Source organism: Triticum dicoccoides, chromosome 3B (assembly GCF_002162155.2).
Source record: "Triticum dicoccoides isolate Atlit2015 ecotype Zavitan chromosome 3B, WEW_v2.0, whole genome shotgun sequence".
Taxonomy (NCBI): domain Eukaryota; kingdom Viridiplantae; phylum Streptophyta; class Magnoliopsida; order Poales; family Poaceae; genus Triticum; species Triticum dicoccoides.
In genome coordinates this window covers 602982307-602998471 of record NC_041385.1, presented here as the reverse complement: position 1 = coordinate 602998471, position 16165 = coordinate 602982307, and the positions used below count along the sequence as shown (strand labels likewise).

Sequence of the window (16165 nt, the reverse complement as noted above, 5' to 3'; positions counted from 1 at the left end):
CTAAGGCTGGATCTAGCCCGATAAGGAACATCAATCGGAGTCCGTTAATGAGCTAAAGGCTGGATCTAGCCCGATAAGAAACACCAATCGGAGTCCGAGCCTCTTCAACGCCAGCTTCAGGGTCAACGCCAACCCGCCCTTCAACAGGCGGTCGTATTCTCCACCATCTTCCTCAAATTCGTATGAGCACCATGACATCGGCAGAGGAAACTCGAAAACCACTCTAAAAACATGCCTGGACAAGTGCTCGAAAACCTCTATAAGACTAAAACATGCCTGGACGAGAGAGACCGGAGCTCCCCTCCCCCTCACGATGCCAATACGATGATAGGAGAGGAAGGGGAGCGACGAAATCACCGCCTCACTTCTATTCACAATGTGCCATGCAGGTGAAACCATTCGATGCTCTTGCTCCTATAAATCTCATTGTTTTGATTTTCTAAGTATATACAGCAAGACTTAAAAGCTATTGAATTAGGACGGGAGACTAGGAACTTCGAATAATGAGCAAGCGCCCGCTGCAATGAGAAAACTAGCCAAGTGACAAGAACCAACATAAGTACCATTCATTATAAATAAACTCATCGAGACAATCCAAAACGTTAACACCATTCAGCCTCACAGATAAGGTGCAAATTCAAGATGGCGGGGTAATAACTTGACAAAGGTCTATGATAGTAGGATAGGAAACAAGGCTAGGCAGCACAATTCTATGTCTATGGCGTAATCGACTTTCAACGCTTCCCGCCGCCACCGCCAATCTTTGGGCCCTTGGAACCCTTCTGCACGGCGCCCTTGCCCCCCTGTGACTTCTGGGACTTGGTCACCTCTGCCTTCTTGGCCTTCTTCTCATCCTTGGTCTTCTTGATGCGCTCCTTGATCTCACTGCAAAATGATGAATCAAGGGTAAGATGATTGAAAAGCAAACAATAATATCAACAGCTGCTAGAATATCCAAAGATATCAGTTTTTGCAACAGAAGATTTAGGAGTAGACACAATGCAGGAACAGCAATAAAGAGATTGAATATGTTACCGGAGAGCAGCTTCTCGGGCAGCATCACGGACTTCAGGCTTCTCAGCCCTCTTCTTCTGGATAACTTCCAGAGTGGCACCAACAATCGACCGTGAGTACGGCTTCTTGGTGGTGCGGCGCCTCTTCTTGGCAGCCTCAGCATGGATGTCCTATTGACACATCAAAGCACATCCCAGTAAATATGCATGACAGGACAAATCAGTACCCAAAAACAAAAAATAATCCTTTGTTGCAGCAAACACAAGAAGTCACATATCATGAGGCTTAAGATTACAGAAGGAATGGCACGCATGAATACAGGCATGCTAACAGAAGCAGTGATCTATAAATAACATAACAAATGTGATCTAATTGTTTGTTATAAATACCAACGCACAAGCATATCAAACTGTAGGGAGGAATTTGCCCTCAAATTAATGACAGGTGAAATGCAAATTACAAAATAACCAAGTTCATGCGAGCTAATTCTAGCAACATTTCTTCGGCATAAAAAAGGATAATACAGAACTGCATGCTGGACAATGATGGTCTAAAAATGAATAACTTAGCAGCCAAAATGTGATACCTTCTTGTGCTGCTTCCTGTACATTGCTGTCCAGCAAAGCTTTGCAGGCTTCAGGCGGTTGTGGAAGTAGCGCTTGCATTTTGAGTTGGCAAAGAGGAAAACCTGCAGCACAAAATATCTGAATCATTAGTCGGTTGTTCCTGTTTGAAGAAGAATCAACATAAAAAACTTCTAGGCTTAATACTGATGACCTAGACCATTCAACAACAATATAAGTGACCTTAACATAACAAAGTTTACCTGCGAATCCGAACGAATGAACCTGATACCCTTCCCAGGGTAAATCTTCTGGCCGCTAAAACGGCAGAGCTCGGTCCTGTAGAACAAATGAAACAACAATTTGAGCACAGTGCTATCAAACTAAAAAGAAGACAAGCTAATTTGCAAAAACATATAGCTTACTTCAGAACCATCTTCTCAGCCTTAGAGAACTTTCACAAGCTCCTACCTAAAAATGAGATGAGAACAAACATGAGCAACACTTAATAAGTACATAAAGCAAGTAACACAAAAGAACAATCAACAACAAAGCAGGCTCTTTAGCATAGAATGACCACAAAGCACGATCATCAAAACCTCATAACCAGAGTGTAAATTGTGTACCCATGTTCATCTTTCATACTAAAGTGTGTGGTATCGGGCGACTACTGGCTGCAGAAAGTGGAGTAAATCTCTGCTGCAAAGCGGGTTCCCTGTTTCTCTTGCACAATAAAAATATGGCAACTGTGCAACCAGAACGGCTACCATGCCTCAGTACTTGTGCTCTGGTCCAAACGAGCGAACCTACTGGTCACGAGAAGTTGAATCTCTTACGACCTTAGGCCCATGAGTTAGCTGTACTCATAGAAGAAACTCTTGACACAAACAATGTCAGATGTGCATCCCGCACAAGAATCAAATGGGTGATGTTGGGCGACTACTGGCGGCAGAAAGTAGAGGTCCATCTCTGCTGCAAAGCGGGTTCCCATGTCTCTCTTGCACAACAAATAAATGGCAACTGAGCAACCAGAACGGCTACCGTGCCTCAGTACTTGTGCTCTGGATCCTACTTTACACAAACATAGAATAACAAAACACCTGAAGCGTAAAAGGCTGGGTGATTATTGGGTCACCGGCAGCACAAACACAAAGAAGCAACTGCTGCATACTGCGTACCCATGCACATCTTGCACAGTAAAGATTAGGCCGCCGGAAACTACAACAGCAAATCTGTGTCGGGTGCCCCAGTACCTGTGCAAGATCTCACGAACAGCAGGCAGATACTCACTCAACCAATGAAACTAATGGACGCGTCCAGATCACGGAACAACAAACCCCATTGCGCGCTCCACCGCGACTAAAGATTGGACTCACGGAAAACGAACGCATCTCGGACACCCGCGACGGCGAAACCCTAGGAACAAAGCTACTGCCGGTGACCTAGGCTACGAATCGAGAGACGCGGCCGCCTATCATCGGATCCAAACCAACCAGACCTTGCGAAACGAAACGGAAGAAGAACTGGCGGAGGAGCGGCGCGGCGGAAGGAGGGGCGGCGGCCGGACGGATTGACCTAGGAGGACGGGGGAGATGGGTCGGAGGAGAGGGAGGAGAGGATGGGAGGGATACCTTGGGCGAGGAGGAGGCGCGGCGGCGGCGGATGGGGGGAAGTGGGGGGAGATGTGTGCCGCGGGTAGGGTTTTGATGACCTCGCGAGGGGTGGGGTGGGGTGGGCGCGGGGTTGTTGGGCTAATGGGCCGCTCGAGTAGGGTTGCTGATTGGAGCCCACTGTTGCTGGACCGGGTTTTTCGTTTTGTAGCCCCTTTCTCATTTCTCGTGCCGCGTCTTTTCTGGGCGATCCCTAAAAAAACGTCTTTTCTGGGCGACGCCTCCTGTTCTTTTTTTTTTCGAGGGGTGACGCCTCCTCGTGTGTTTTTTTTCGGGGGTAAAGAAGTTTTATTTCATGATAACAGATTTATTGTTTTTTTTGAGGGGTAACAGATTTATTGTTAAGAGACAAGAATACGTCCACGAGGTGGAGTCAGAAAAATTGTATCAGTGCGGTTAAAACTGATCAGGGAGGGCCAAACCACTGAAAAAACTGATTTTTCGCATCAAACAATCACTATTTTTCACTGTTCATTAGCAAATATGCACTAAATCCCAGATATTAGGGCCCCCCATCTTCGCCAGTCGCCACTGGTAGCCCTGTGGCACATTCAGTGCGGCTGTATCTCACCAGCCATCTGTTACTCTATTCTGACTACGATAAAGTTTTTGAGAAATAAACACCCGAGCCTCACTCAAGGCTTTGATCTTCAAAGCAAGATGACTACATGGAGAACGACGCGCAAATTATTTGATGATTGCACTCACGGTTTCAGGTACAACAACAAATGTATACAACTGATACACGTAACAAATTAAACAGCAAATCCCTACTGGTCGAGAACAAAACTTTTGGATATAAGAAAAAATGTTCTGGGTGTTCAGCTGTTTCCTCCGCGTGGATTTCTTCGCCTTGCTGCTTATTATCACGATCAGAAGTAAAAGTATATATCCTTGTGTAAACTCTTCGCTCTTTCATCAGAATAGATATGCCTGCTTTCAGCTACCATCTTTGTCAGGCTCGGAGCTTACGATCGGTAGGTTCCTTCTGTACTGAGGAGAAGTCAATCTCCTCTCCAATGGCGTCTTCCTCTTGCTCACCACGAATCTGTTCACCCCCTTCCTCATTGGCATTATCTCGGGGAAGTCCTCGTCGGGAATGTTGGCAAGCTCGGAGATGTCCTTTATCTGCGCTGCCCTCCTGAACCATCTCTCAGCCTTGGCTTCCTCGGACATGTCCAGGGGATCGGGGTCCTTCACAGCAGAGCCTTCTAAGCTCTTTCCAGTATAACCTCCACCTCCGTAGCTTGAGTAGCCTGTTCCTTGATTAGGGTTAGTGGAATCAATGCCAGTAGTAGAAACCCTACTATCAGGATGTGAACCACTCCAATTTTGGTTGTTGTTGCTGCTCCAAGAATTGCTGTTGCTGTGATTACTATAGCCGGGCGAATAAGATGGTTGTGCAGAATAGCTTCCCTGATTGTAAGTAGATGTATCTCGACCCTCGTTGAAGCTCCCCTGAGAGTAGTTTGTGTTCAGAGTGTTCGAAGAGCCACTGGATTGACCACCTGCCTGATGAGGTTGTGTCTGATACTGATAGCTGCTAGATCCACCTCTGCCATCACTAAACCTCCCCTGGGACTGGGAGTAGTTTGTGTTCCAAGAACCAGTATTTGAAGTTCCACTAGATCGATCGCCCACCTCACGAGGTTGCTGTTGATGCTGATAGTTGTTAGATCCACCTCTGCCATCATTAAAACTCCCCTGGGACTGGGAGTAGTTTGTGTTCCAAGAACCAGTATTTGAAGTTCCACTAGATCGATCGTCCACCTCACGAGGTTGCTGTTTATGCTGATAGTTGTTAGATCCACCTCTGCCATCATTAAAACTCCCCTGGGACTGGGAGTAGTTTGTGTTCCAAGCGCCAGTATTTGAAGTTCCACTAGATCGACCACCCGCCTCATGAGGTTGCTGTTGATGCTGATAGTTGCTAGCTCCACCTCTGCCATCATTAAACCTCCCGGGGGAGTAGTTTGTGTTCAAAGCACCAGTATTTGAAGTTCCCCGAGATCGATCACCGACCTCATGGGGTTGCTGTTGATGCTGATAGTTGCTAGATCCTCCTCTGACATCAGTAGACGTCCCCTGGGAGTAGTTTGGATTCCAGGCGCCTGAATTTGGTGTACCAGCAGATCTATCACCCACCCCATAAGGTTGTTGTTGATACTGCTGGCTGCTGCTTCCACCACGTGTATAACCACCTGGACTCGAGCTCTGCTGAGAGTAATTCCTATTCGAGTTCTCATTATTCATGATGCTACTTCCCTGAGGGCCAATCACCTGCGAGGTGTTTTGGCTATTTCCCGAATGTCTTGATGAAGCATTTGTTTCTGGCAGCTTATCAGTTGATGGAGAACTTTCTGACACTATTCCTGTATCTGGAGTACTCTCTGCTGGCGCATCTTTCTTGGCAAAATAATCAGGAGGAAATGGAACAAACGGGACGAAATCAGAATTGTCAGCCTGCTCAAGCACACTGCGCCTCTGGTACTGTGGTGATGTCAGCAAGCGGTCTTTTTTCTTACTAATAACAAACCGATTCTCACCCTTCCTCATTGGCATAATATCAGGAAAGTCTTCATCAGAAATAGCACTTGAAAGGTCATTTACACTATCGAGTTCTGCGACTTTCTTGGACCATTTCTCAGCAGTATCTAATGACTTATCGACATCTCTCCTCTCAGTTGATGCCTGTGTGATATCGGGTGCGGAACTACCAGTTTCCTTATTTATTTGACTGTCCCTATCTGCCTGTTCATTAGTCTTTGCATTCTGTGGCTTGGTAAACAGATCAGCAGATAATGGCACAAAAGGAACGGGGTCGATATCACCAAGATGGCCTGTTAATTTCCTGGGAGTCTCAGCAGTTACACCCCCATTATCAGACTGATTGTTTGGGGCAGAAGTAGATGCCGAACGCCCAAGTATCCTGTCTAAAGTTTGACTAATCTTGGAGTCGGATGCTGTTGCTTGAGGGCTATTGTTACTGCTGTACTGTGCACTTGCCAATCTTCTCTCCAATGGTGTCTTGCGTGTGCTAACTACAAATTTATTGACTCCCTTCCTCATAGGCATAATCTCAGGAAAATCCTCATCAGCTGCCAGACTACTTAAATCAGCAGAATCGTCAAGTTGAGATACTTTGCTCAACCACCTTTCTGCCTTCTCATCACTTTGAGCGAGTTTTCTCTCAATTTCAGATCTACCAGCATTAGTTACATTAAGAAGCTCTGCTACACCGCCTAAACCAGCACCAGCAGATGCAGTTGTCGCTGGTCTTTTGCAAGCACATCTTAAGCATGACATGTTCCTCCCATAATTATAGAATTCACACCTTGGCGAAAGGACAATACGAAGTCAGCCATCTCGAAACATAAATAATTTCAAATCACAAAAATGAAGTTAGCATGTCGAAGCTTACTGAGGGCATTCCCACTCTCTGCCAGTCAACATCTTCTTTGGCCGATGCTCATTGCACTCAAGGCACCTCGCATTTCTTGCAAAGTTCATAAAGCTACATCTGTAGGTTGCAGAGCATATTTAGAGTCAACATTACAAAAAATATGAACATGGGTAAAATATTTCAAATAAGTACTCCCTCCGTCCCATAATGTAGTGTAGTGTCAAAAAACGTCTTACATTATGGGACGGAGGGAGTAGTAAACAAACCAGTAGCAAATAATTTCAAATGTCTCCGACAATACAAGTAGTTGCGAATTTATTTTACAGATGCGAGTTTTGTGCCTCTTTGTACAAAATTATGAGAATAGCACATAACTGGTCATGGTTAGTTAAATGTTGGTTAAAAATATAGATGAGGAAACTTACACAGAGGTAAAACAGGCCAAGTGTGAAAAGATTATGAGACAACAACAGCATTGTTCAAAAACGAAAAATGATTTGTTACATAGATGCATGCTTGTGCAAGATTCTGCTACAGCACAGAAAATGAGTGTGTATATTTTAGCTGTATCACATCTAGGAAGAGAAGATGTAGAAATTAGTTGGCACTTTAAAGTAAGGCGATGTTGTTCAATTGGTAAATAAAAATATCCATAACATACCTTGTGCAAATCCAGTCACCACGTTTCATCTCAACATTTTGCCCTGGATGCCTAGAGAATCGCTCAGGTTGACTCTCAACTGTTGACTCCACAAAACTGGAGGTGTGGGGAAGTCCACTAGAATTAACTAGCTCAGCCAAGATATTTCTAACAGCTGAATCAGTGAGTTCTTTGTCTTCTAAATAGTTGTTTGACGAACTGTATGTGTAACTTAGCAAGTACCGAACAATGTCCACAGTTACCGCTCTGACTGATTGAATTGCCTGGCAAAAGTTATCACATCTTTAGTGTCTTGATCAATACAGTTTTGTCACATTTCATAATGTGGGGTCAACATTTGTGAATTGGCAACTGAAACCTGTTGCAAGAATACTTAAGAAATCTGTTGTTCCCGTACAGGATATGCTTATGGCTTATCCCAAGAATCCCCCTTTTCGAATTCGATTTCAAGAAATGAAATAAATGGGAATGCTTCTACCACAGAACATCTCAAACCAAAGCCCAAGTCAACTAACTCACTTTTTTAGGTAGTATGTACCATTTTTTGAGTATGCTCTTTTTTACGTACAAATATGTACGTATTTCACAAATATAACAAAAACTATGGGCTCATATGCAATTTTTTCATGTAACTTGTTTTGAAATATCTTAAATATAGTATATAAACATATTTAAAATAAAAAAATAGTATATATAGTACCACATGCTAGTATATGAGACATGTGGGGTAACTACCACCGGGTGGTAGGATGGATTTTCCCTATATATATATATATATATATATATGAGAAATCTCTCTGACTTAATCCCTATCCAAAAAGGAAGGATTTGAATTTGTTCTATGAGAGCTCCAGCTTCCTCCACAGCACCGAGGCTCCTAATCGCCACCACCGCTTCCTTCCGATGACGCAACCTCCACACCAGCCGCCACGCCTTCATGCCTCCACCTGGCGCAAGTTATGTTTTGTGACTTCGTAGTTATATAAGTTCTTAGTTGAGCTCTGTGCCCCTCTGGATGTCTTTAACAGTACAAGTCACGCATTAAGTTGTATGCATTTGCTAGTTAAGCTCTGTTGTTCACAGCTTGCTAGACTGCAAGTTGCATTCAGTAAGGCTAAGGTGTGATGGATGTTTTCCTCTTAACTACATATATACTGACTGTATCCTTGTATTACTTTCTGTAAAATGTCATGTAACCACAGTTGTAACCCTGGTGAAATCGGAACTGAAGAAAATACAGCATTCTTATCAGGCATTCAACATCACCCATCATAAAAGCAACAAGGGATGCAACAAAGGTGCAGGGAGAAAATGGGAAACTGAGATGCTCAAAATTTTATGGGAATTATACAGAGGATTGTCCCTGAACTGAATGGTATGTTTGGTCTTTCCTTCTTAATTATATTTTCTACTGTATCGTTCACAATAATATATGGCTACAATCCGGTAGAGCAACATATGCGGTGACTTGAGCTAACCAAAATAATTATCTAGTTGACTGATGATCACACATATGTAAAATCTACTGTAACCTACTCCCTCCATTCCATAATTCTTGTCGTCGTTTTAGTGCAAACAAGTCTGACAATAATTATGGAACGGAGTACTAGATATCCACTCAACAAGCGTGACGTGGCCAACTTGCAAAACGGATAAGAACTCACATTGTCCTCTTCACCCGCGAGGTATTGCTGCAGCCGCTGCGCAGATTCCTCACCTCCCTTGAACAGGGCCGGTGCAACGTTAGACACCACAACCTCGACGTCCTTCGTTGGGAGCGACCTGCGGTCACATCCAATCAATCAGCAACTTGAGGAAAAAAAGAACAGCCGGCCAGATGGCCAAGCGATTCACTTCACCTGAGAAGGTCGGGCCGGTCGCGCGCGAAGGCCAGGCAGGAGGACACAGCGGACTCCGCCTCGGCCGACAGGCCGCTGCCGGAGGCGACGGCGAGCTCATCGGCGGGGGAGGGGGCGCGGGCGGCGTAGCCGGCGGCCGCGAGGCGGTCGACCAGGCGGGACCATTCCGGGAAAGGGGCGTGGAGCGGTGGGGTTGACGAGGCGGAGCTGGAGCTGGAGCTGTAGGGAAGGGGTGAGGCGGCGGCGGCGCCCGAGGTGGAGAGCGTGCGGAGGGGAGAGGGGGAGGAGGGCAGGTGTTGTTGGCGGGATGCCGCGGTGCGCGAGGAGAGGATGAGCGCGAAGGCGGCGGCGGAGGGCCGGAGACGGAGCGGGGAGGAGGTGAGCAAGAGGGAGGATAGCAGCTTGGAGGCGCTGCCCATGGCGACGGCGGAGAGCCGAGACCTGGAGAGGGTTCTACGCCTGCTGTAGGCCTTTGCCTGCTACTCCCAAATTGGCGGCGCAGCGGATGGTCGGGTTTAGCCGGACGGCGCTGTAGAAGAAATATCTCGGCATGATCGCACGGCTAGGATTCACCAATCACCCCCGACAACGAGAGAGGGAATCGTCCGTTTAATAACCCTGAACCTGAAGTAGCAAAACCGGATCAAAGGCCCCTAAACCGACCGATTTTGAGTGATGCCAATATGGTTGCTCATGTGCTAGCGCAAAATGGTCGTGTTGATCCATCGAATATGTGGTTGGACTGTCTCGAGGGTTTATCCTTGAACTTTTAGCGGACGATGTAAGCGTTGTTTGATTTTTAATAAAGCTAGCTATGATGGCCTTCTCCTCAAAAGAAAAAAGCCCGACCAATTTTGAAGACGGTGTGATTGAAGGCATCTACGACGCGGACGTCTTTTCTCCGCAAACCGGAAGCAACCGGGGCCTATGCGGGCGTCCGGATCACTTCCATGCACGCTTTTGATTGCTCTGGCCAATAAAAAAACCCACCCTCGCTCGTGCCATTTTTCGTCCGAAGCGAGCTGCTCACATTCATGCCGTTCTATAGAGGTCACTTCGCATTAACGCTAGCCCAGAGCGGACGTGACCTCTCGCTGGCGCCGACATTCAAGCGGCTCGCCGACCAAGAGCGTCGTCCGCGCCGCTCCCCCGGTGTCCCCGCCTGTTCAATGCTGAAGAGACGTTCATTGGACGGGATAGGACATGTAACAACCTGAGACCAGCTCTCTATATTCTTTCTGTGATATAATCATTATTATATCACGGTTATTTAATCATCACATTCATCATGATATCATTGGCGTTGCACCGGCAATTCGTTTGTCGTCGTGCCGGAATTATCTGGGTGTTTTTATAAAACTTATTTCCGTTTGTGTATGTTGCTTCTCCAGAAGAGGAGAACTTTATCCTTTGTCTCTGTTTTGTTTTCGCGGTAGAAATTTTCGATATATTCATCGACTGTCAAGGTAGTATAAAGAACAATCAGAATTAAAAATACATTCAGATCCGTAGATCACCTAGTGACGACTACAAACACTAGAGTGAGCCGAAGGCACGCCGTCGTCATCGCCCCTCCCTCATAGGAGCCGGGCAAACCTTGTTGTAGTAGGCAGTCAGAAAGTCATCATGTTAAGGCCCCATAGGACCAGCGCACCAGAACAACACCCATCGTTGATGAAGAGAAGCATAGACCGAAAGAACCCAACATGTAGACATACGAACACAGACGAACGAAAATCGGATCTACGTGGATCTATCAAAGACAAACACCGACCGAAGCCGGTGAGATCCGCCAGAGACAAACTTTCACACGCCCTCCAATGATGCTAGAAACACCATTGGAGCTGGGGATAGACGGGGAGGACCTTATTCCATCTACAGAGAACTGTTGCCACGTCAGATCTGTGAGTAGGACACAAACCCTAGCAAAACTAAAAAAACAAAATTCTCCTGCCGGTAAGGGCCAGAAATCCATTGCGCCTCCATGGTCCTAAGATCATTGGAGACGAGGTAGACCGGCGCGGGGGCCGATGGGAGGTAGGAGAAACCCTAGCACGCTGGGTGCAGGGTATGAGCGGTCGTTGTGCCGTAAAAGTCGCGTGTGATCTGACTTTGTGTGCAAATTTATTAGACCAAACGGACACGCGACCATGAGTTAGTTTTAAAATTATTTTATATAAGTGGGGATTATTAACGAGTCAGAAGTTTGCGAGAGGTCACATTATATTATAACTATATTGTCTGTCAATTTGAGAACTAGGCTGTAGCCTAGTGGCAAGGGAGCGTAGTGGCGTCTCCAGCAACCAGGGTTCGAGCCACGTCGGGGACGAATTTCTAGTTTCTCACAAGGGATGCTTCTCCTATATCAATAAACCATGGGTGCTAGTGCCCATGAGTTTCATCTTTTTTTATATTGTCTGTCAATTTTCATCTGATTTAGAGGTCGTTTTACATTCGAACCGTTAAACTAGTAAGACACTATAGCCGGATTAATGGTGCGGATGTTTTTTCTAAACAAAACGTCTAACCGGGCCTTTTCATTTTTCTCTATCCTAAGCTCTAACATAGCCCACACACCCACCTAAAATCGGAATATCCTATTTGACGCTCTTTGCATCACGCTGTCGAGGCTTCGCATAAGAGATAGCGATCGAACCGGTTTTTTCTTTCCTTTTGGTTTTTCTTTTTTACATTTTTCCGTTTATTTTTCTGCTTTATTTTCTCTTTTCTGTTTCTTTATTCCGTTTCATTTTTACTTTTCAAGTTTCTTTCGAAAAAAATTCATGTTTCTAAAATTGTTCGTAAACTTAAAAAAATTGTTCCCACTTTTAAAAAACGTTCATTTAAAAAAAATGGCGGTGTTTTCCAAAATTGTTCATAAATTCAATAAAAATCGCAATTTAAACAAAATGTTCTGCGATTTCGAAAACGTTCCCTTTTTAAAAAATGTTCATTTTCCCCCCTTTTTTTGGTTTTATTTTTCCTTTTTTCTTCTCTTTTTTGTTTCCTTTCAGAAAAGTATAAAGCAAAAAACAATTTTTTCTAAAAATGTTCGGATTTTAAGAATATGTTCGTGATTACAAAATTTGTTCTCAAATTAAAAAACTGATCATGGTTTTAAAATTTATTCCCAAATTCAAAAAATGTTCATTTTTTGATAATGAGTCATAATTTTAAAAATTGTTCATTTTTTCAAAACAATTTAAAAACTTGACAAAAATTGACCTGCTCGAGAAAAAAATCCACGTATTGGGAAAACTGTTCAGATCTTTCAAAAATTGTTCGCATTTTAGAAAAAGTTCAGGATTTCAAAAAAAATCCACCATTTCTTCCTGTTTTTGAAATATGTCTGGAATTACGAAATTTGTTCACGTTTTTTTAAATTGTTTGTGTTTTCAGAAGGAACAAGAATCTCAAAATTGTTTTCAGAAAAAGTATATTTTTTCAAATCACCTTCACAAATTTGTTCTTGTTTTTTTAAATGTTCTCAATTTTTTCAAAATCTGTTTAAAATTTCAAATTTTGTTTGCATATCCTAGAAATTATTTTTATGTTTTCTAACATGTGTTCGATTAAAATCTATATGCTACACTGCACGTACAGAAAATAACATTCAAGGGGGGATATCCTGCAGTAGTAAGTCTTAAATATGCAGTGACTTGCTCTGGTGGCTAGCTGCACTTGTACAGGAAAGCGACGTTCATGGGTTTGATTCTTGGCTGCCTCACTTTAGTTTTTGCGATTTTTACCGATATAGACCCTCCTCGCTCGGTGGGTCGGTCCAGCCGCACGCCCTTCTGTGCATTGCATTGGCTATTCGCCGCAAAATGCGGCACATAGGACGTCCCCTAAAATCTATCCTAAATCAGAGCTGCCCGATCGCGACGGGAGGGTCCAAATTGTCCCAAAAGCACATGATAATTAACATGGCATGATTTTCTTTTTGCAAAGGCCCCAAAGAAGAAGTCTAGGCAATTTGCATCCGTACATGGTGGCAAAAATATGGCTTATATTTGTCAAGGTATCTTTACTATATGCATAAAGACATAAAAAATGTGGTTCAAATTGCAATCATGTGAAACACAAAAAAAGCTTACTATATATAGTTTATTAGTAATTGCCATGTTTCGTGGTCCCATGAAAAAGTAAATATAACGTGGTCCCATGAAAGCAAAAATTCCCATGAACAATGAATGTAAAAAATTTGCCATGGCAATTTTTTTTTAATTTTTCGTGTATGTTAAAGTAAAATTGCTATGTCGATAAAAGTAATTTGCCATGACAATAAAAAGAAAAACTTCCATAAAAAATAAAAAATTCTATGGCAAAATAAAATGTTAGTTTGCCATTTATGTTAAAGTAAAATTGCCATGGCAATATATAAAATTGCCATAGCGATAAAAGTAAAATTTCCATGGAAAATAATAAAAAATTATCATGACAAATAAATTAAAATCTGACATGCCAAATAAAAGTAAAATTGTCATGGCGATAAAAGAATAAATTTTCCATGTTTTGAAGAAGGAAATTGTTTTGCCATGTTAAAGTAAAAGTTAATTTGTTGTGTATATTAAAAGTAAAATTGCCATGGCAATAAAGGTAATATTTGCCACAGCGATAAAAGAGTACGTTTGGAATGTTTTGAATAAGTAAAAAAAAGGTATGAAGGTCAATTGTTCATACATTTGTTGTTTGAGTATTCCAGAAAAAATGTTTTGAGATTTTATTATGATGTATGAGACACACTTTTTCGAAAAATTTGCCATACAACCAATCCACACAACTTTTTTGCCATGAAATGCTCAACGAAACATAAGTTGTAGGGACATATTAAAAAATATGATTATTTTGCCATGGCAACTGTATATTGGAATTTTCCCGTTGCATTTTTATTCTAATTATCAAGCTTTGTACAAGGAAAAGAATGCCATGTACTCCCTCCGTCCACGAGTATTATGGAGTGGAGTAAAAAAATGCATTGAAAAGGTGCAAGCCACAATCTATCTTCTTAATTACCTCACCACCAATGTGCTAAGTGCATGTAGAAAGTGAGGAGACCATATGTTGAATGTTATTGGTCTTGATTTCCGTGTGGTGAGAGGGAAGCATTTTTTTTCTATTTTAAAGTGCAGTGGAAATATCTAAGTATACTCTTTTGTGGGATTTTTTTATTGTCAAACGTACACTTATTCGTGGACGGAGGGAGTATGTAAAATGATTTTGCATGATATGACACAAGAAATTTGCCATCCTATTTAAATTAGAATTAAATGGTTCGTACATCAAGTTTGCTATGGTCCATAAAGTAAGTTTTCGAGTGCAGCGATTCGGTGCCCAGGCTCATCTGCACGGGGCCAGAAAAAATTCAGAAAAAATACTAGAAAAATACAAAAAAATCCATTTTTTTCCCATGGTAGACAATTTATTGCGTGAGGTTCGCTCTAAATTTTAGCTCATTTAGACATCTAAGTAGCTCTTTGCAAAAGAGATAAATCGGGTCAAAACAATATATGAACAGTAAACTATTTTACAGACCCTGAATTTGTCTTTTTTGCCGAGAGTTGCTTAGTTGCCCAAATGATTTCAAAATTGGGGCGGACCTCATGCATCAAGTTGTCTACCATGAGAAAAAAAATAGATTTTTTTGAATTTTTCTAGTATTTTTTTTATTCAACAGTGGTGCAGAGCCCGGGCTCAGAAAAGGATTTTTGAAGTTTGTCGTATTAGATAAAGTAAATACACAATATAGAAATGATTCTTTAGTAAAACTTCCATGGTCCCATGAAGTGGTATTCCATAATACGGATAAAGAATTTGCCATGGTGGAAGAATTAAATTTGCATGATATTATATATGAAATTGCCCTGGTGCATGAAGTAAATTTTCCATCATACAAAAAATATATTTTGCCATGAGATAAAAAGATATGATGAGTCGCTGCATCGGGGCCATACGTGCCATGTTTTGCCACAGAAAAAATGGTTGATTTGTAGGCAAAATGATATGGCACAAATGCATACCCTGTGTCACGGCAAACTAAAGTTGATTCTCTTGGACTAGCTTTCCATAGCAACGAAAACATGGTTTAATTTGACAAAATGATGCGGAAGTTGAGACCTGGAACCATATTTTAAGTTTCAAAAGGGAACATATTATGTGTCCTATTTTTTTGCCATGGCAAAAATAAATAAATTAGTTGCCATTGCAACTAATCTAAATTTTGAGTTTCAACGGCAAATAATAATTTGATTGCCATCTATACATTTGGGAGTGTCCATGGGCCGTAGATTCCTAGAATTGCCATGTGAATCTGGTCAATTAGCATCTCATTTACTACCAAAAAAGTTCCTGCATAATAATTACACAACACTAAACTGCTGACATCTCACAAAAAAATACTAAAAAATAGTGGGAGCTAGTGAAAAAGAATCAGCCAGTGAAACTTATTGTGTTGTTGCCGCGGTCAGTGCGAGGACCAGGTATGCCTCACTGCCGAGCTTCTACTCTAGCTACCCTTGGGCCTGACGCACTTAAAATCTCCCGAGGCGGCAGCGCCATCGCGTGGCAGATCCCCATCGGGACAAGATAGTGGCAGAGCCCAGAACCATACAGGGCGGAGGCGCGCTAGGACGTGGGGCATGCGGAGATCTCATGGTGTGCACCGAGCATGGGACGACGACAAGGATCTGCCGCTTGCAAGGACACCAAGGATGAAGCATAAAAAGGTTAGGGGAGATCCTAGAGTACTTTGTATCTTTGCTTTCATGTTTTTACTTTCTATAAGTCGATATTAGCTTGTTATTTGTATTTGAATAAGGCTGAACTCTTCGATTCCTCTTTGAATAAGGGAAGACTCTTTTACGATGAGCTTTAGATATCTTGATGTTTGGTGTCATGACTGTAGTTGGGAAATGAATGAGATGATGATCTATATATAAGTAGTAGGGCATAACCACCAATGAGATGATCATAAGTCTTCCACATAACTAGTATTA

At 42.7% G+C, this 16165-nt stretch overlaps 2 protein-coding genes across 2 annotated transcripts; both read right to left on the bottom strand.

Moving 5' to 3' along the window:
- Positions 1-541: 541 nt before the first annotated feature.
- LOC119277375 (60S ribosomal protein L24) lies at positions 542-3309 on the bottom strand. The gene is made up of 6 exons (XM_037558658.1): positions 3209-3309; positions 2003-2048; positions 1841-1916; positions 1601-1702; positions 1036-1184; positions 542-885 (listed from the first exon to the last, which is right to left on the bottom strand). The coding sequence occupies exons 2-6, from the start codon at positions 2011-2013 to the stop codon at positions 735-737; spliced, it is 489 nt and encodes a 162-aa protein (XP_037414555.1). The 5' UTR covers positions 2014-2048; positions 3209-3309; the 3' UTR covers positions 542-734.
- Positions 3310-3912: 603 nt separating this feature from the next.
- On the bottom strand, positions 3913-9667 carry LOC119277374 (zinc finger protein VAR3, chloroplastic-like). Its single transcript, XM_037558657.1, has 5 exons — positions 9171-9667; positions 8976-9093; positions 7312-7574; positions 6669-6767; positions 3913-6581 (listed from the first exon to the last, which is right to left on the bottom strand). Exons 1-5 carry the CDS (start codon positions 9587-9589, stop codon positions 4187-4189), a joined length of 3294 nt encoding a protein of 1097 aa, XP_037414554.1. The 5' UTR covers positions 9590-9667; the 3' UTR covers positions 3913-4186.
- Positions 9668-16165: the final 6498 nt, after the last annotated feature.